This window comes from Dryobates pubescens, chromosome 7 (assembly GCF_014839835.1).
Source record: "Dryobates pubescens isolate bDryPub1 chromosome 7, bDryPub1.pri, whole genome shotgun sequence".
Lineage (NCBI taxonomy): Eukaryota > Metazoa > Chordata > Aves > Piciformes > Picidae > Dryobates > Dryobates pubescens.
Window position 1 is genome coordinate 801,345 of NC_071618.1, and position 22,275 is coordinate 823,619.

General features: G+C 38.9%; 1 protein-coding gene across 1 annotated transcript in view; it reads right to left on the minus strand.

Moving 5' to 3' along the window:
• MGAT4A (alpha-1,3-mannosyl-glycoprotein 4-beta-N-acetylglucosaminyltransferase A) overlaps positions 1-22,275 on the minus strand; it is a 79,878-nt gene that overhangs the window by 35,974 nt on the left and 21,629 nt on the right. Inside the window, exons 3-5 of the mRNA XM_009903042.2 lie at positions 13,438-13,605; positions 10,801-10,941; positions 6,132-6,265 (exon numbers count right to left, since the gene is read on the minus strand). Of these exons, the coding sequence (XP_009901344.1) occupies positions 6,132-6,265; positions 10,801-10,941; positions 13,438-13,605 (443 nt within the window). The remainder of the gene's footprint in view (positions 1-6,131; positions 6,266-10,800; positions 10,942-13,437; positions 13,606-22,275) is intronic.

Here is a 22,275-nt window from a genome sequence, read left to right on the forward strand (position 1 = left end):
CAGATCTTGCCTTAACAGACCAAACCTCTGTTCGGGTTAAATTTCTGTTTCATTTGTCAGAGAAAGTTTGTTTAAGGTGAGAAATGCAAATTGAAGGAAAGATTGCACTACAATTCCAAATATTTATTCTATTTCTTTCACTAAGAAAGGCACTAAGAAAGGAAATTAAAATGCAGAATATCAAAACACCACAAATTCAAGAAGAGAAGCTGTAAAGGAAGTGGGGGCAAACTCAGACATTAGCTGTACAGTACATTCTAAATCAAGTGGTTTATTTAGGCTGACATATTGTCCAGATCTTAATTCTTAAATGAAATATATTAACTAGTGGCACACCATAACTTATTCAAGAACATTTAAAAAACACACAACCAACCAACCACAACCCTGTGGGAAAAAAAACCACACACACCCAAACCCATGCTAATCTGCAAAGCATGGTCATTTGATTTTATCTTTCATCATCCCTGTAGACTTGGGGTGGGGGTGGGGGATAATGTCACAATGTTATTAAAGTAACAACAAACAATGCAAAACTGAACAGCCTCCAGAAAAAAAGGAGGTGTCTTGAAATGGTGAAAGCACATATGAAAATAATTATCCATATACAAGGCATTAAAGTTCACATACAACAAAGCAGCCACTGAAGTGGCATTTAGGCCTATTTTTGGATATTGATGCAGGGAAGAAAAAGCCCTAAGGAATAAAAGTGCAGCAGTGGTTTCCAGTGGTTGCAACAGTGTACAGATATAAATAAAGCCTGTGGAAAAAAGGCAATAATATCTGTTTGAGTTCAACAAATGCATCTGAAAGGAAAACAAAAAAGTCAGGAATACTGTGTCCCCTTTCAGATATGAAGTAGCTGGTTCAAGTAAAATCCAGGGAACAGGAAAATAAGATGCAAAGTGAAAAACAAGAATGCAGAATACCATTATAACATAGCAGTCTAATGTTACATAAGCAAAAACTAGCATCTGTGTCCTACATGAGCTAATGACTTCATCTCTCCCTTAAAGTCCTCACTCTACCACACAAGCAAGAAATAACCTCACTCTAGTAGTTTCTCTGATAAACCTAATTCAGTTCAGGACAGGGCTTCACAGTGCAAAGCCTTTGACAAAAATAGCAGGAATACAAGCTATTCTTGTGTCTCTCCACTCATGTTTTTCCCTAACCCTTGCAGTCTGCATATTGTTGATCATGAGGGCATACATCTATAAGGATTGTGCCATGAACCACAATATCAGATCACAGAACAAGCTCAGCTTTTAAGGCCAGCTACATTAAAAGAAAGAAAAAAAAATTAAATCAAGGGCCAATTCAAAACAAGACATTCAGATGCAAGTGACGTAAGTATCGTACAGCCTTCTATAGTTTCGTGCATATTACAGGGGAAGCCTGGTTTGTGAAGTCTGAAAGAAAGCAGCATACATGGCTTGGCAGCCTGGGGAAACTACTTCTTGCCCTTGGGTAAGCCTGTAAATCTCTGAAAAGGTCTAGATGGTCTGTTTTCCAGAAAAGACTTAGTTGCCATGTACAGTCAAAAGCACCCTCCTATGAAGTGTGTTCACCTGGAGGACAGGAGGAATTTGTCTTCATTATATTTAGGCCAAGACAAACCACAGTGGCAAAATTTGTTAGTGTTGTCCAAAATTCAAACTGTCAATTTCATCATACAGGTATGAAGTAATCTGCTACAATGCTTCTAAAGTAAGATTATTATTATTGTTACTTTCCATCACACAGATACACTAGATGTTACTGAAGGGATCAGACAACTCTGCCTGTGATGCTCCCTTACCAGAAGCACCATATAGTTACCATGGTACAGGTACATCTCAGATGTTACCTTCTAGACAGAAAAGCATTTCAGTCATTCAAGAACTTCAGAAAAGAGCACAATTGTGATTTTTTTCTTTGTGGTGAGCTAGTAAATGTTTCAGGTACACAGAAGTTTTCAAATCACATCAAGGATCATTTCTTAGAGCTAAAATATTTTTATCACTGGTTTAATTCCCTATAAAAGCTTTGCTAGTCACTGCCATGAAAAGAGTTGTGTAAAATCCCACGGTGGTGCCCAGTATCAGCATCCCATACTCTCTGGGTACCAAAGTTTAAATGCCAAAGAAACAAGGTCTGCAACAGCAGCAAATTCTCAATGACAGGCTCTTCCAGATAGAAAAGCTGTCAGCATATCCAAAAGCTGTGCTTACCCTGAGCAATTTTGAGTGAGATGTCCCTAACAAAGACTACTACCTGTGTAGGCCTTGAAAATTGCCGGGTGAAGATAGTGTACCATTTGGCAAAACAGCCTTTTCTAGCTTTGAGTTTTAAAAACCACATAAACGGTGTATTCACATTTATGTATACGGTAAGATCTGCTGTTCTTTCTCCAACTCAAGATGTGCAGTCATATATTCTGAGGACCATAAATACACTTTGCAGGGCAGCTCCCAAAGAGGTGGCTCTCAAGCCTTCAACAGTTTGCAGAAAGACAGAACACCTCTGTAGCTGGGATGATACTAATATCTACAGGTTGAGAGCAAGACAGATGAAATACTCCTTTGGTGTCTAGAGATCTGCTGATCAAACAGACTTATAATTCCAGAACAGATGAAGAAATGAAAACATAGGCTTGTTTATTTTGCTAGAAGTTTTCCATATTGTGCTCCAATGTTACTACATCCAAATCAGGTTCAGCAAGTTTCGACCCAGCATGTGTACTTAGTGCTTAATTTGCTGAGGCTTTATTCATACCAGTGCATAGGATGGTAACTTGCTGTGTGCTTGTGTCACACTGACCCAACCAATACAAAACCTTTTCCAAAGAAATAAACAAAGAAAAAAAGATCCTCCACAAAAGGAGCACTTAGAACTAGCAGCCATTCTCTACACAGAAATGAGACAGTGGCACTAAAAGATAATCCAGATGCGTAAACTTTTCTAGCCTAACTGAATTGTATAAACATCACAGCATCACAGGATGTTAGGGGTTGGAAGAGACCTCCAAAGATCATCGAGAAAAAACAACAGAATAAGATTTGAATAAGCAATATACAAAAGGCAGTGTAACACATGGCCTAGTGCTCCAAGAACAAATGGCTGGTCAATTATTGCCTAGTCAGACATGATCAGTATTGTACCAAATCCACAAAAGGCTTTTACCTACCTGTAGTGTCTTCTTCTGATTGTTCCTGAAGTCTTTATGATATTTTTGGCCAAATCAAGGGCTTACAGTCTTTCCAACATAGACTGATTACTGTTTGTACGAAAGACTGTGCTAATTGAAGTCACTGAGTAATGAAGTGAATCACAGCATCATAGAATTCACTGGGTTGGAAGGGACCTTTAAAGGTCATCTAGACCAACCTCCCTGCAGTAAGAACTGACATCTTTAACTAAATCAGATTGCTCAGAGCCCCATGAAGCCCGACTTTGAATGTCTCCAGGGATGGGGCCTCCATCACGTTCCTGAACAACTTATCCCAGGGTTCCACCACCCTCGCAGTAAAGAGCTTCTTCCTAATGTCCAATCTAAAAATCTACCCTTCTCTAGTTTAAAACCACTGCTCCATGTCCTATTGTAACTTCAAAACCATGCTTCCCATATTAAATATAAACCCTATTAAATAAAAATTCTAGACAACAATTTTAATCTGGAATTCATAGCTTCTTAAACCTAGAGGCTATATTTTATTCTGAAAGCAAGCTCTCATACACAGCAGGTTTATGAGATTGGAATTTCTTGTTTCAAGTCATCTGATGAGTCCATGAACTGTCTACACAGTGAAGGGGAATGAAAAGATTTTTAAGTTTAGAGGTATAATGAATCATGCCTATCTTTTAGTCATCCCAGTGAATACCTGAAAATTATTCTGGAATAAAGTTATTTTAACAAATTGGAGAACACAGACATGTGTCAGTTATTGGGACAATTACACAGTTTACTGTCAAGTAATTCTAGTAATTTTATAAATCGGTGATTACATATCACATCAGCTGAGGTAGTTTAGAATTCCTTGACCTTCCAGTATGGAGATTTACTGTGTACATTACTGAGAAATATCTGTACAGTAAATGAATATGCAGATTTCTTTATTTAGCAACTATAAGGCATCCGTATTTACTAGCTCATCTGTTTACAGTGTTCATGCTGTTTGTAGAAGGCTATTAGCCTTAATTTTCAAGTTATTTTCCCATAAAAATGTCAAACATAGAAAAAAGAACTGAGAATGAACTGCTAAAAAAAAAATTAGCAGTATTAATAGATTTCCCCCCCCCCCCTTTTTTTAGGGTGCCTACTACAAAGAGATTACAGTCCATGACTATGGCTCCCAGTAATATTTTTTAAACACTGTCAATCTGGTTTCTCAAAGTCAGAAAGAAAATCCTAAAATCTTTTTAAAATACAGGGTATTTTTTTCATTTCATATCATTCTCCTGTAAAAACATCTTTGTAAAGTGTCTTTTTGTTGTTGGTACAAAAAACCTGTGCTTTTTCTGTTAGACAAAGCAGAGATAGCAATGTTACGCTTATCAGCAAAACTACCTAGCCTCACATTATGACCATTTCTTGCTGTACTGAAGCTGCACATATGCTGAGCAGAGATTATACCACTTCTCAGAAACTTTTGCTGTAATTTTTAATAAAAGTATAGTTGGTCAAAGTTCTAATTATTTATTTTTAAGAAGCCTTCATTAATGCATGCAATAATGTCTGCAACAATCTAACGCATTTTAGGCTAGGAAACACCACAGACAAAGCTATTCTTAGAAGAAAATCGTCTACTTTTGTTTAAGGAGAAACAGAGCTCCAACAGGGCAGTAGGCCTTCTTTCAAATAGCCAGAAAAAAAAATGCTTAACAAACCTACACTTTTCATCTTGCAGAAAAAAAAGCTGAACTACACAGCATAACTCAGAAAAAGCACAGAACATTTCAGGATGAAGTCTTTACTGTATCATATTAATCACTGAAGGAATTCTGTGTAGCAATTACAAAACAAACGTAAGGGAGTCAAATAAATAGTAATGCAAGCAAGAGATAAAATTGGATGGAGTGAAGAAATACAAATGCAAATCTAAGGATTAGTTATAAAAAGACAATAATTTAAACTTAGCATCTTCAAATTTTCCCAAACACACACAGCTCACAGTGCCCATGGCAGGTACACAAATAAGTACCTAGAGCTGCTGCTCTCCAAGAGATGGATAGAGAGGTAAGATATAGAGGGTACCAGTATCTCAATCTGGAGCAAACACCACAGTTCTCCTTGGGCATAGATGCAATAGCTCCCATGTTAAAACGTTCAGTTCCTTCATGTTCACTTTAAAGATTAAATCAATCCCAAAACAATAGAGAATTTCACACCACTGCAAAGGAATAAAGTTCTTTAGCTATGGAAAACTTGATTTATAGGAATATGGCTTGTCTAGGATGTCACAAGAAACTTGTGCAGTTGGGGATATTTCACTCCTGTTCTCAGCTTTGTAGAAGACAGAGAATCTGATAACAGTCTTCACAGCTGAGACCTCCTTAAGCAAACTTAAATGAAACTTCAGTTTTAGAACTTGGAGACATATTAAAAGCAAAAAAAAAAAAAAAAAAGGAAAATACAGAGGTCATATTAAGTATATGTAATTCTCAGCAGGCCAACAGAATTACTTCTGAAAGCACTCTATCATTTTCCTAAATTTGATTTCCACTAAATCACAGTCAAACTGTTTGGACTTACAGTATCTACACTGCCCAGAAAATAAATCTGATAACTGTGTACCTAACACCTCAAACTGCATCACTCACTTGATGATGGACTAAATAATAGCATGAAGAGAATGTGAAGACTCCTAGCCATTATTTTGATATTGAAGGCAATTAGCCTATCTCCATCACTATGTATAAGCATCACTCTATTCATGTCCACTATTCTATTGATAAACAGAAAAAGCTGGGCTTTTCAATATTGTTTCTCTTAAAAGCCCAAGACTGACATTATCTCCTTTTCACAAAACAAAAAGACAGACATCTATCTACATCTTGAAGGAAAAACAGATCCTCACCAATTCCTGAAATGAGTGGTACTTATAATTAAAGTTTAGTTAAAAATTGTATAAATATATTTAAATGGTTACCTCTCCTATAAAGACAACCATAACACAGTCCAGTTTTTCTTCAGGGGACAGTTTATCAATAAGGGAGTGAAGAGTTTCTGTAAGGTAAGACTTGACTTTTCGTTTCACTGTAGGTATTCCCATTACAATGGAAACTGAAATCAAACAAAACCAGAAATGTTCTTTCAACAATTTATACAGAAATATAGAAAACAAAAATTTTATCTCACAATAAAGCATTGCTTAAAAAAGGCAAAGAGTATAAAAATAGAGAAAACTAATTAAAACCAGTTCATAAATATAACACCCCATCATCTGGAGCATGATTATCATAACCACCACCAATGCTCAGAGGAAACACAGCAAATGAAAAAAGTGTAATCCCAGACACGCCAGACTCTTGCACAGGTGTGGTGGGTTGATCGCAGATGGATTCCAGGTGCCCATCAAAGCTGCTCTATCATCCCCACTTTTCAGCTGTGTGGTAGGTTGAGAGAGGGCCTAGCTCTCCCTCCCCCACAGAGTAAGAAACCACAGCTGAACTCAGTCGGAGAAGCAAAGCTATATTTACAAGCATATACATGGAATGCAGGTTATATATAACACAATTAATACAGTATTTACAAAATATATACAGAAATATACAGCAAAGAAAAATAACACAACAAAATTCCCTCCTCCAGAGGAGGGTTTCCCTCCCTGTACCCCCCCTCTCCCCCCCCCACCTCCCTTTTTTCCCCAAAAAGGGGTTAGAGAGAGAAAGAAAGGGAGATATTAAGGGAAAGAGATATTATTAGGCTTCAAAAGCACATGCAGAATTAGTTTTGCTTATCTCAAGGTCAGCTCCGCTTAGTTTGCTGAGAAGCAGGCAGGCAGAGAAGCAGACCAGGCTGGCACGGCAGAACAGGCTGAAACCCAAACCGAGACAAAATTCCAACTGCCCTAAAACTTAAAGTTGCATTCTGCCCATCTACCAATGAAATTCATTTAGAATATCAGAGTGTTTTCATTTTGATACAAAAACATTCAGCCAGAGTGTTCCCAACACTCACTCTCTCTTAAAGGCACAGCCTCAAATGGTCACAAGCTGGACAGGGGACAAGAAATACACTGAATATAAGTCAAGATGGTGGAGTCACCATCACTGGAGGTGTTTAGGAGGAGACTTGATAGGATGCTTGGTTGCATGGTTTAGTTGCTTAGGTGGTGTTGGATGATAGGTTGGACATGATGATCTTGAAGACCTCTTCCAACCTGGTTTATTCTATTCTATTCTATAAGGACAGAGAGATCACTCAGCAATTACTATCATGGGCAAAAGAAACTCAACCTCAGGAAAATAATTTTATTACCAAATTGGAGCAAGATCATAAGAAGAAGAAAAAAAAAAAAATCTTAAAATGCCTTCACTTCTCCCTTCTTCCCAGGTTCAGCTTCACTCCTAAATTCTCTACCACCTCCCCCGAATGGCTCAGGGAGATGAGGAATTTAAGGGTTGCAGTCAGTTCATCACTCTGTCACTTCCTCCTCAGAGGGAGGACTCCTCACACTCTTCCCCTGCTGCACAGCATGAGGTCCTTCCTACAAGAGACAGTCCTCCACAAAATTCTCTAACATGAATCCTTCCCATTGACTATAGCTCAGCACTAACAGCTCCAGCATGGGTCACTTTCCCAGGTTGAGCACTCTCAGAAAGACTGCTTCAGTGCAGTCTGCTCTCTCAGAAGTCACAGCCTTCTTCAGATGCAGTCCCCTGCTGCAGCACGGAGTCCTTCACAGGCTGTAGGTGGATATTTACTCTATCACGGATACCATTAGCTACAGGAGGACAGCCTACCTCATTTTAGGAAAGATGTTGACTTGCTGGAACGTGTCCAGAGAAGGGCAACAAAGCAGGGGAGGGGTTTGGAGCACAAGTCCTGTGAGGAGAGGCTAAGGGAGCTGGGGTTGCTTAGCCTGGAGAAGAGAAGGCTCAGAGGAGACCTTATTGCTGTCTACAACTACCTGAAGGGCAACCAGCACCAGAACAAGAGGACACAGTCTCAAGCTGTGCCAGGGGAGGTTTAGGCTGGATGTCAGGAAGAAGTTCTTCATGGAAAGAGTGATTGCCCATTGGAGTGGGCTGCCCAGGGAGGTGGTGGAGTCACCATCACTGGAAGTGTTTAAGATGAGACTGGATGGGGTGCTTGGTGCCATGGTTTAGTTGATTAGATAGTGTTGGATGATAGGTTGGACTTTATGATCCCAAAGGTCTTTTCCAACCTGGTTAATTCTATTCTATTCTATCATGGTCTTCACCACCAGCTGCAAAGGAATCTCTGCTTCAACACACGGAAGCACTTCCCCCTACTTTCTCTTCACTGATCTTGGGAGTCTGCAGAATTGTTCCTCTCTCATATTTTCACTCCTCACTATGGCTGCAGTTGCAGTCATAATGTAAACCAGCAACAGAGGCAGTGCTTCCATGAAGCCCCAGCTACAATACTATTAACCCCATCATTCAGTTGGCTATTTGACTCCTGTGTTCTTTAACTTTCGTACGTCTTTCTGTGTATCCATCCCTGCGTACACAGTTGACTACCTACTAGGAAAGCAGTAGAAGTAGCAGGAACACAATAAAACGATGAAGAAGACTTCGTGAAGTCAGCACCAGCATTGTGAGTCATCTATGTGAAATGATTTACCACATCTCACACACATATAAAAATAAACACAATTAAAAATGTTGCTTATCCTTCCTTATAGAGCCTGCTTCACCTCTCAATTATACATTAACAAGTTCTGAGTTTTTAAAATAAAAGCTCAAAAAGCACAGCAACCAGGAAAAGGTAAGTCAGGAAAATAATTTTAACTCAGAATTTTCTCCCTTTTTAATTAAAAAACATAATTCCAATTTCTATTTTGCAATTTCAAACCTCTACAATATATTCCCAGCGGGATATAATACAGGCTTCACTTAAAACAATAAAGGAATATGAGCTTTTGCCCTCCTAAGTAAGGACATTGAAATAAATGGTGTTTGTAGTCAGAAAAATCAGCCTGTGATTGCACACATTTGTCACATAGGCATGGTTTTTGTTAAAAGCAGCAGCAAACTTATTGAAGTAATGCAAAAAAACATACAGGTGAAGAATAACTGATGTGTTGTTTTGTTTGAGGCTTTTTGTTGTTGTTTTCAGGTTGTTTTTGGGGTTTTTTCCCCTCCACAAAAGCAAGGAAGGAGGAAAAAGAGAAAAATAAAGTTCTAGTGGACAATAACACAAACCATTCAAATCAGATGGCACATAGAAACAAGGTTTCACTGGTGGGGCCTTCAGGGTTACAGAGACACAGACACGCATGCTCTGAGATAGATCAGATTGGTTGGGTTTTGTACTATTTATTTTCCAGAGCTCCAAGAAGTGGGATTCCATGGAGTTAGAGTTACCAAGACATTCAAAATTTGTGTGGATTAAGGGGGTGGGGGGGAAAAAAACCAACACAACAAAAACCAAAACACTACCAACCACACCAAAAGGAGGATCAACAGACCTGCAGCACAACACCGATTACTCTTCTCTGCCAATGACTGTCCACATTTTATTGATGCAACTATATCCAACTGTGCTAGGTTACACCCATCCTGGGTGGAGGACTGCAAGAGCCCTGCTTCCCCTGAGAGACAAAAGAAACCTGATCCAGGTGAACAGACAGGGACTTGGTTTCCCCCTCCCAGGAGGAGGGGTCCTCCGGGTCAAAGGTGGTCTATTCCATTCCCTCTTCCTGACCAGCAAGCCTATATAAAAAGAGGACAGTGCTGCCATTTTCCCTCTTTCCTCTGCCTTGCCTGCTCAAGAGGACCAACAAGCTGCAGCCAGTCTCCTGTTTCTTCCGTGTGGTCAGACCTGACCTCTCCCTACTGCATCCATGCTTCTCTAAAGGACCGAAATCCACACACATCCAGGGAAATATAGGGCCATTCAGGCCTGGGTTTATATATTCCCCTATTAATCCTTATTCCTCACCCTTGTAAACCCTCCCTGTTACTGTTACATACATATTTTGTTAAAAAATTACTTCTACTTCCAAACCAGCTCCAGATTATTTTTTGGTAGATTTACCTCCTTCTCTTTTCCCCTACCCCCTTTTTCCACCCCCTCCCCCTCCCCCCCACTTCTTTCTCTCCTTTTTCCTTATGAGGGAGAAGGGATGGTCAGGGAAGAATTCTGCATTTGCTACCATCTGAGCTCTTAAACTCCAGTTAAGGCTCAAACCACTACACCAACTATCCCGGTTCTCCCAGCACTAAGTTATACATTGAAATGTATTATTCCAAAGACCAAAAAACATGAACTCCAAAACAAAATTACACCCATGTACAGTTGCCCTACAGATGTGAAAAGCCAATGGGATACATCCATCAGTATCTTTTAACACTTGAGCTTCATTCCCGTTTACTTATAAAAAAATTCATCCAAACTAAATGCTTCTTAATGTGTACCATAACATGGCATAGGATGTGACAGGGATTATGCAGAAAAGAGCAAATCTGAAACAAAACTCCTTTCATCTTGGGTTCAGTACGAATTCTAAAAGATATCAATATCACACGAATTATATGAGACATCCTTGATCTACCAAGCAATGCAGTAAATTGCTAAAACCAGACATTTCTCTAGATACAAAACATAGAATAAATATATTGGCATACCTCCTGTCCTTCCAAGGCCAATCTGCACAGAAGGCTGAAGGCTTCCTTCATTTTTCAACAAATGAGGCAAATGGTAATAGATATTTGGCACTTGAAGAGATTTTCTACTTGTTAGCTCTTTTAACAATTTCAGTGTCTCATCTGCAAACATATATGAAATCCGTAATAAAGAAAACAAATAATATGATGGTTTATGCAGTGGTAAATAGTACAAAACTCCAAGCTTGACTGTAACTGAAAACCAGAACAATTATGCATGTTATAGAGGCATTGTATCTTGTGTACAAAGGAAGTCTTTGTTAATTTTTTTTTTTTTAATAAATGATGGCCGAGATTATTTTCCACCAAGTAACCTTGCTACAGATATAGTTGATACTTACCTGATCCTCTAAGACTTAGCATGCAATCACAAAAGTAAAGAATGTTCCATTTATTTAGAAGTTTGGTGGGGCTTGGGTTTTTTCCTCTAACGAATTAAATTAGGAGGCATATTTACCTAGGTTGTTTTTTATCTGCACTTTACAGAGTTCATCACCATGTAGTGATGATTCTGCAAATAACGTCTCAAAACTACAAACACATATTGAAAGACACTGTACAGAGAGATAGAAATGAAAAACAAAACTAAATATACAACTGAGATTTTGAATATTTCTGCTAACATGAATTTAATTGAATCCATCAAAGTACTTAAAATAATTCTTGTTCTTTCTAAAGTAACTGTCTCTCAGGATGTCCAGGTGGCTCTCAAAGTTGCAAATAACAGTTTTTAAATTCCCCTGCTGTGCATGTTGATTTTCTTATATTGAAAGTGTGAAAACAACTCTTATTTAAAACTACAAATATGACAGCATATGGACCTTTGAAAGCTTATGGGCTTTATAATATCAAGTTAAGTAAAAAACTGTATCCAAGGTTTCAGAGATAAAACTGCGTTGTGAAGAAATGAGGAAAGTAATGCCAGAAATGTCATCCCTTTCAGATTCCAAGTGCAGCTTCTACAAAGATAGATGGGTTTTGTTGTGGGGTTTGGTTCTTTTAAAATAATTATGTTGGTGTGAGACTAAATTCCTAACAATTTTTAAATCTTGAAAAAAAGCTTTTTAAATAGATGCTGTAAGAAGAGATGCTTGTTTTGGTACATTCCAAGACAAGTACATTTTACTTTTCCCACTAACATTACCTTTAATTTCAACTGCTAAAGCCTAACTTAAAAATTCTGTCCCAAGCATGACAGCTCTTTGAATGAATGATGATCTACATGAAACAATTTGGAATTCTTTCAGCTTCAAAGATACAAAGTACACAAAACATAATAAAAAAGTCAATCTAATATTAAGTTATGAGCACAAAACCTCAGGAATTCAGAATTCAGCTAACTTCTCATCATGGCTTCACATGATAAAAAGAGGATGCCTCAACTAGGATCCAGATATGGTAGAATGTCAAAAATGTGAATCAGTAAATTCATCTGCATCAGAAGAGGGTAACTCCCTTTAACTATATTGTCTATAAGCATAGAAACTCATTTTTAGAAACATGGTAATAACTTAATCATATATCCACTATCAAAATTACTTGACTTCCTGTATGGTTGTTCACTTGAACAGCAAAAACATGCACACAGAATTGGATAAGAATTCACAGAGTATGTTAAATGTATCTTTTATCTGTACCATTCCTGGAGATCCAGGGAACTACAAGGACCAGGTCAGATAAAACAATTCATCATTTCCATCAGCACTGATAGTCTGTAATTAACAACCACCACCATTCTCCCCATCAAAATTTTCTACAGGAAGTAGTACCCCATAGCATAAATGTGAGCAGACAGCAGATTCAAAAAGCTTCACCAGTTTTTTGATTTGTAAAATTCTGTGTGTTTATACTCCTCATTAGGTTAAAACAGTGAAATGACTGCAACCTAATGAATCGGACCTCTCACCAGTAAGTTCACATTGATTTGAAGCAGTGTGATTTTAAGTTGAGCTTTCATAATCTGGTGAGTAGGGAAAAGGAATACTCTTAGATTGCCAAACATAGTTTTTGGTAAACTTGAGAAGTAGTTTTTGAAATGGTCAAAAACTTACAGAAGACGTTCCCAGTTTACTATTTAATCATTAGTTATTTAGAAGGACATTACCTGTACATTATACAAATTATAATCAGTACTTTAGCCTGCATGTTTTACATCTTCCATCTGACTTTTAAACATAAATTAATTGTTTCAAGTTCACCCATTTCTTCTGTTTGCTCACCTTTCCCCTCAAGCTCTACTTAAAAAGTGATTTAAATTATTGTCAAAATATATTCAATATAAAGTAAGCAAACAGAAGTTCCAAACTTTGGGAGTGAGGTGTGAAATAATGGTTCAGTCCCTAAAGTCCTATGAATTAAGAGTAGATGGATCATTAAGAATACCTATCAGGGAAAAAACAAACAAACAACAAAAACAAACCACCACCAGAAAAAACAACCCACCACACAAACCCCTAACACAAACCCCTCCACAAGCTGTATTACACATTCTTTATTCCCAATGCTGAACAGTTTCATTTGGCTTTCTTGGTTTTAATGTTTTATTCTATTAGTAGCAAGAGATACTGGTATTGCACAGTTATAAAAACATGTATGTACCTGAAAAATTATTCACTGCATTCTTACTCCCATTTGTTTCTGCTACTGCACGCCTGAACTGCTCCAAGATAGCATTCAGCTCAGAAGAGCGCTGCAGAGTGCGATGCTCAGCTATACGAAGACGTTCCTTCAAAGCATGAAATTCCCGTTGATATGCAATCAGCTTTTCTAGAGACAAAAAAAAGGTCCTGATTATTTTTTGGAAACTAAGACCTACAAACAGATCCAACAAGGGTCAAGAACTGCTGAGGAACACCTGAGGTAGGCACCTTAGCATTTACAGAGGGAAGAGTAAGGTGCACCAGAGAGGGATGCAAATCAGGCACTGAGGGGAGTATGTGCCTCTCCACAGGCACACATGGGCAATCTTTGAGGACCCATTACTCAGCACCACAAGGCAATTCTAAATGCTTTCTCAAAAGAGATGTCAAAAAAAGCCTTTCTTTTAAGAAGCAGAATAGGTGTGATGCCATATAAAAGCACAGGTTATGCTTTCTGAAACCTCTCACTCAATACTTTGTATAAATGAGGGAAATTTGACAATATTTCAGACATACCAATTTTAAACCAAAGTTTTAATTTAATGATATTGCCAGTACCTGCAATCAAAATCCTGCCGATGTAGATGCCTATACATATTATTTGAAACATGACCAAAAGGGAGAGGGAAACATCAAAATTCAATGGCTGCCCACGCCCTTGCCACGCAGCAAAGGAAGTATTTCTGGTTTCTGCATATCTCCTTCCTCTTGGCCATTTCCTCAAATTTACAGCTCATCATCATTCCTTCAGCTAATCTACAGACATGGACCTGAATGTTTAAGTGATTTTATACCTTGTAATCAATATTCCAACCATAGCTGTAATCCATAGGCATCTTTGTTATCCATTCTTACCCTTTTAGTACTGAAACTGTGGGGAAGCAGAATTTTTGCTACATTACAGTGATACATAGTGTAAAAAAAGGAATTTTCCCTCAGTAATAATGCTGCATTTCCTCCAACTTCCTTCGATTTACATTTATTTTCTTTTTTTGTAGGTAGGAGGTACTGTTCTGATTATGTTTAAACAACATAATCAGCTAAAATGGCCTCCATTTTGAAGACATAAAAATAAAAACATAGTTCAATAGTTCTTAAAAACATTTCCCCTGACAGCCTTATTTTGGTTTTGGTGTTGGGTTTTTTTTGTTAAAGAAAATGGTTATTGCTTTTCTGCCAACACAGCCAGAACACAGATGCTGCTCCACAACACAGTGCTGGGCACACTACACACTGACAACTGAATCCAGACTACTGTTTGAAACTGGACTTTGTGCTTTAAACAGCAGTATGGAGAAGTCCAGGAAAACCTTCTGGAGTTTCTGGCATGAAAGGTATTCTAACTTGCCAATGATAACTCAGAGGAATCAAAGATTGCTTGGAGCCATGTCTACTAGTTATAGTAAGGTTACAACAAATTTTAATAGCTAAACAGATACAGAACTGTATTGGTGTAGACTCAAGTATGCAAATTATATCACCCCCCCAGAATGAATGGGTGATGACAGGTTAATATAGATCTGTTATTTCTGGCTAAACAGGAAAGAACAGGTGAGCTACCAAAGGGCAGGCAAGGGTTTTTTAAGGGCTTCTACAGCAGTGGATAGCCTAAGAAGCATCTCTAGCAACCAGGACTCCCTTCCTGTCTTTCTTTGTGGTTGTGGTGGTCTAAGCTTTAACTGGGAGTTAAGAGCTCAGATGGAGACAAGGCTGAGAATCTCTCTCCCACTCCCCCCTCCTCCTTCCCAACAGAGAGGGGGGAAAAAAAAAAAAGGAAAGGAGCAAATCCACTAAACAATAATTTGGAGTCAGCTTGGAAGTAGAGAGGTAAAAGAGTTTTCTTTAAACAAAATATACATGCATATATATATATATATATAAAACAATAACAGGTAAGGTTCACAAGGGCAAGGAACAAGGATGGATGGGAGGGGGACAAAAAGGAAGAATACAAAACCAGTCTCTCTCTGCAGAGGCGCAGAGGCAGCAGGGAGAAGGATCAGGCCCGACCACGTGGCAGAGGAGCAGGAAGGCAGCCACAGTAACTCTCATCCAGGAGAGGCAGGAGCCAAAAGGAGAACTAATGACTGCAATGTCCTGCTTTTTATACCCTAGCAGGGCAGGGAGAGGGGAGAGGAACAGACTCAGGGGGGAAATGCCCTGCAGGGAAGGAAAAGCACTCGCAAGCCCTCCACCCTGTTTCGTTTGTTTTCAGAATGGGTACCACAGTGGTACAAGACAGCAGACAAACTTTAGAAATTCCATTCTTCTTACCTCAAAAAGATTAAATCTGTCTGTGGCTCTGTATTTCTCCTGGGAAAATCGTGACAACCCTATGAAAACTGTGATCCAGACTACAGCACCTAAACTAGGATAAAAAATTCAAGTCTTCCTCTCTCAACTTACTCTTGGCAGAGACCATTTTTCTCCCTACACTTACAAGATAGCAACACATCATGCACAGTACTCTACTGACTCTGGTGCTCTAAGGGGCAGCAGATGCCTAGAAGGAAAAGATCAGTTTAGAATACATCAAAGAACGGAGAGTTGCAGTAGTTCCCTACCACTTCCATCTAGCAAACTCCACAATGCAAAATCAGAACTATCTTACTGTTGAACTCATCTGGTAAACAGAAATTAAGACTTTGCTGCCTCATTAATTCAGGTAGGTAATATGAAAACTGGGATTACAGAACCTTTGTAATTTCACAGTGAATTAAATCTCTGTCTAAAAACCAACACATAATTAGAGCTGAAGTGAAAAAGGTGGTTTTATCTTATGAAGAAATAAAGACTGTAGTTTCAAATGGAGAACTATCAATACAAATTCCTTACTGAGAAGATTATACTTTCAGAGGGGAAGCCTGTTATGGTACCTTTAATTTATAATATATTACAAAAAAAGGTAATTAGTTAATTTATTCTTTAAAAGAAAATTAAAATTACATATAGCAAAGTAATTTTTTATTTTCATAATTTATTGTCAAGTTTCTGAGCCAAGAACATGGATAGACTCCCAGCTGTGGGACTGCAATATGTTTTCTAGTTGTATTACAAAGTAATTCAGTCCTGAGGCTCCCACTGAACAGTGCCAGTATTTAGGTTGGATGTTAGGAAGAAGTTCTATACAGAGAGAGTGATTGCCCATTGGAATGGGCTGCCTGGGGAGGTGGTGGAGTCGCCGTCATTGGTGGTTTTCAGGAGGAGACTTGATGGGGTGCTTGGTGCCATGGGTTAGTTGTTTGGGTGGTGTTGGATTGGTTGATGGGTTGGACACTATGATCTTGAAGGTCTCTTCCAACCTGGTTTATTCTATGTATTCTATTCTATTCATACTCGAGACCTCAAAAGCATGAATTTAAGAAATACTAGTTGATTGGTTCAATGTAGTCAGCTGCTCACAGTTGCTTCAACCAGAGGTATCCAGGTTAAGGAAGCTGCTCAAAAGATACATCAACACCTGAAAAGTCCATCCAAAATATCTGATTTTTTTTTAATGAGGTCACGATATTATTCAGTCATGTAAAACTAGAAAATACTAACATTACAAATGTAATCATATATTAACTCCACTACTCTACAAATACTTTACTATTTCCTTATACAAAACAAAGTAAAAATCATTCTCTGCAAAAGCTTGAAGTCATTAAAACATTTCTATCTCTACCTAGCAATTTTCATGTATTTAAGTTTCATCTTATACTGAAAGACACTTGGCAAAGGAGAAAATATTTCTTAGGCTCTTACAGTACTACCAATAGTGGTTACCACTTGTCGTAGGCTTTCAAAAAGTGGCCCTGTAAAAAAAACCCAAACAAATATATATTTCTATTTTCTATTTTGGGCGGGGTTATCCTCAGGCACCTCCATAACTTATTTACAAAGTATATTTACAGGTTCTGTTATCTGATATTACATTCCACATATGAAGACAGTTAAACTAGTCAAGCACAAAGCTGAGAATTCCCAATACAGTGATTTAACTCGGAACTAAGGGTGCCACAATCTGTGGTTTCCCACCAGTGCGATTCTGCAGAAGATCAGCCGTGGACTCACGACTTGCTCATTGGCCCGGTATCTTCCCAGATGCTGTAACTATAATTCAAGTGACTCTTGGCTCAGAGAGGGCTAGGTGGCCTCTCTCCTCTTATGCCCACTTCACAGTCTGGAGCTTTCCCTAGGAGAGGACTAAGGGGCCTCTCTCCTACTGTGTGTGTCCTACTGTGCTCTGTCTCCAGGCTGCAGCTTTTCCACAGCTCTTCCGGGATTCAGTTCTCTTTGGACTTTTCCCCTTCCTGCCTCTGGCACAGGGCTCTCGGAGTGTTGGTTGCCGTGGCCCAAGTACAAGGCCCAGATGCGATTTGTCCATTACGATAAGCTCTTCAACTGCAACTCCACCAGCACTTGGCTCTTGTTGCTGTCTGAGTGAGAACAAGGCAAACTGCCTAATTCTTGGCTGGTTTAAATACTGTCTATTTAATGCCCTTTGGTAACAGAGAAACCTGATAGCTGAACCTATAGAATGGGGCATACACAAACACAGCCGGGGGCGCACACAGTTCACAGGTTGTGTTACAAGGTTAATTACATGTGCTACATCTTTACTTACCTGGACCATCTGGAGCCCAGGAAGTGTCCAGGTTTGCACATTCACAGGTGCTTAACCCATTATCTGGGTTAGGGCATCTTTGGGGGCTTGTCCCTTCAGGACAGTCCCTTAAGGCATTGGTTTATAAATACTCTAATTGGATTTTTCAAAGTTCTTGATTCCTAAGTACATGGGAATAATCCTACAAGATTAAATTGAAGAGCCTATTTTTATTTAAACTCTAACTTAACTCAGGTTTGGTATTTGTTACCCCTCCCCAAAATATGAACTCATTTGAAAGCCAAATCTTTTCATAAAAAAAGCAGGACATTTTGAGGAGAACATGTTACTATAATAAATAGGCATCCCATTTATATTTTTAAATTTCACTTTTGTCACAAGAGGAAAAATAAAAATTTGCAAGTGACTGCAGAAACCTCTCCAGAAATTCATAGCAGTCTTTCTGAAATGTGTAGGCTAACTCAATTAGAGGTGACACTGGCCAGTGCCCTGTCTCCTATGAGGACAGACTGAAAGAGTTGGGGCTGTTCAGTCTGGAGAAGAGAAGGCTCCGAGGTGACCTAATTGTGGCCTTCCAGTATCTGAAGGGGGCCTACAAAAAGGCTGGGGAGGGACTTCTCAGGATCTCAGGTAATGATAGGACTAGGGGGAGTGGAATGAAGCTGGAGGTGGGGAGATTCAGGCTGGATGTGAGGAGGAAGCTCTTCACCATGAGAGTGGTGAAGCCCTGGAATGGGTTGTCCAGGGAGGTGGTTGGGGCGCCATCCCTAGAGGTGTTCAAGACCAGGCTGGATGAGGCTCTGGCCAGCTTGCTCTAGTGTGAGGTGTTCCTGCCCATGGCAGGGGGGTTGGAACTAGATGATCCTTGTGGTCCCTTCCAACACTGACTGATACTATGATCTGACAACAAGAAGGGCTTTAAGTATGTTAATAGCAAAAGAAGGTCTGAAGAAATCATTTGTCCAATACTTGTTAACTATGGTCACCTGACTAATAGGTGTGAAGACAGACCTTGGGCTGCCCAGTCCCCTAAGTCAAAGGACCACAAGTGTAGGGGCAATGTCCATTTGTGGACACTGAAATTGTAAGGGACCAGCTGTATCAATTGCATGTTCAAAAGCCCATGGGACCTGATGGGATTCATCCCAGAGTACTGAAGGAGCTAGCAAATATAAACAAGACTCATCTTGATCATCAGGCACAGCCAGGGTTGGTTCACAAAGGGAAAGTCCTTTTAACTAGTTTGATACCCTACAAAGTGAATGAGCTTATCAGTGGGTGGCCTTATCACAGAAGATGAAAGGAAGGTGGTGGATGCATTGTTGGGGTTTTTGTGGGGGCTGGGGTTTTTGTTTTGTTTTAAAGCTTTTGATACTTGCCCTTATACCACCCTTCTGGACAAGTTGCCAAACTGTGAGGTAAGTGGGTCCAGGGTGTGCTGGGTGAAAACCTAGCTGAATAACTGGCTGAATGGCAGAGCCCAAAGGTTTGTAATGAATGGGGCTACATTTAGATGGCAATGAGTCACCAGCAGTGTTCCTCAAGGCTCAGCCTCAGAGCCATGTTTGTTCAGTATTTTTATTAATGATCCAGAGTTGAATGTACCATTAGCAAATTTACTGATGATACCAAACTGGGAGGTGCTGTCAACTTTCTCAATGGACAAGAGGCCTTGCAAAGGGATCTAGATAGGTTGGAGCACTGGGCAATCATCAACAGGATGAAATTTAACAAGAACAAACAACAGGTTCTGTACCTCCAACAGTAACACTGAGCACAATTATAAACTGCATGCAGTTCTGGACCCCAAAATTTAAGGATGTGGAGATCACTGAATGCATCCAGAGGAGGGCAAAAAAGCTGGTGAAGGGCTGGAAGGAAATGTCCAGGAGGAGCAGCTAAGGACTTTGGGCTTGTTTAGTTTGGAGAAAAAGAGGCAGCAGTGCAAGCTCACTGCCCTCTGCAGCTTCCTTAGAAGAGGAAGCAGAGAGAGATGCTGAACCCTTCCTCCTGGGATTAGGTGATAAGATCCATATAAATGATCAAAGCTGCAGCAGGGGAGGTTTAGACTGGACATTACAAAGCATTTCTTTAACATAGGGTGGTCAAACCCTGGAACAGGATTCCTAGAGAGATGGTTGATGCCCAAAGGCTGCCAGTGTTGAGGCATTTGAGCAATGCCCTTCATAACAAGCTTGAAATGTGGGTCAGCCCTGAATTAGTCAGACAGTTGGACTATGTCCCTTCCAACTGATGTATTCTGTGACAAACTGATTTGTAAGCATTTTATATGCAAAACTAATTAGCTAGACAGTATTTTCAAAACGCATTTGACCTTTTAGTGTTCTATTATTCAAAGTTTTCTCTAAAGCCTAAAGAAACTGAATTGATTGCTTGTCAAAAGGTATCAAACCACATTTTTTCATTGCTGTTACAGTAAAAAAGAAAAATACTGAGCTTAAAATCGTAAAGGAAATGGTCACAGATCAGTGGTCAGCATAACGAAAAAACGTTTCTGTTTCTACAATATTATAAATTTCTTTTCTTCTTATGCTGAAACTGACAATAATTTAAGAAAACAGAGGAAGGAATTTAGAAAGTAAGCTATTTGCCTTACACAGCTCATGGAAGAATCCCAAACATATCTGTTCTCTGGCAAAAAAAAACATCTCTAACAGCAGCTGTAGCCAGTGTCAAACACATTTAGGCCCCAACAGTTTCAGCAAAGAGTGGCACTTTCATTTGAGAATAATATACTAGTTCCCATTGAAATAAGAAGATCGTGATATTGCGTAGTCTGCTCAGGAATCCAAAAAGATCAATTAAAAATATCTGGATGTCATAATTTGAATGAAAATATCATTGAGAAATGAAAGTATTTATTCTTCATTACTTTCTCTTAAGCTCTAGTAGTTTCAGGAAATCTCCAGAAGCCAAAACCTAAATATTTTAGCTGGCTTGATGCTCCACACTTCTTGGAGACTTAATACTGTATTAACTCAACAGTTTGTTTTATCAACTTTTCTTTTCCTTCACTGTAAGATGTTCTCATACATGTAGAGCCTAAAATTTAGATAAGCTCATTTGGAAATTTTAAAAATTAAAATCAGACTGTGAAGGTTTGCAAGATTCTGATGAGATGGAATCTTAGCTCAGCCTGCTCTTCCTTCTTCCAACCTGGTTTGTTCTATGTATTCTATGTATTCTCCTGATTATTTCTGGGTTTCCTACTAAACAACTGCTAAAAAAAAAAAAAAATCATTTCAGAAAGACACCATTAGCCTAAGTTAGAAACTCAATCCATTCTCCTCTTAGCCACAGACAGTCTTAATTACATCATTTGACTTTTGATCCAACTTTAGACAGCTCATAAGCAAAGTGTTAAGCCACATGCCAATTTCTCAAGCTCCACATGGAGCTTCTGAACATCTTAGCATACAACTAGTTTGTTTTGGGTATGGTACTGCTCAGTCTAATGTTTTAATGTACTTAACCCGTCATTTTTAAGAGCAAAGAACTTTTCCTCAGGATAAAAAAGGGCGACAAAGTAAACAAGAAAATATTCTATAGCTTGAATTTAGAAAAGCATTTTGCAGATTATCTCAACTCAGCTGAATAGCAAACAGTCTCAGTTTTAGGTAAATTACCTGCACTGGCAGAACACTCACTGTATCACAATTCCAAATTAAACACATACTGAACAACTAAATGGCAAAAGCAACCTGGAAACACAACCAAGGCAAATCCATGACTATTCAGCTTCAGTGCCATTAAAAATCATCAACAGCTCTTTTTTTTTTTTTTCTTCAGCAAAAAGAAATTCTTTTAATGAGCCAAGTCTGTCAGTGTTCAAAAGGACTTCATACAAATATCTTAACAACATGCTTAGCTTTTGGTCAGCCTTGAATTGGTCCAGCAGTTGGACTAGATGACAGATGTAGGTCCCATCCAACTGAAATTGTCAATTCTATTATGAAAACTATGTGAGGAGACTGCTTTGGGTGTACTTTTAAATTGGATGGAGTACAGACATCTACATAACCAACAAAATTCTGCTAGCTCTAACTACTTCAAGTTTCACCATAAACCACCCACAAAGTAAAATGCAATGGATCAGGTTCAAAGAAAGAACGTGATCACCTAACCCTCCACCAAAATGCACTTTTGAAACTCCTGCGTGTTTCTATT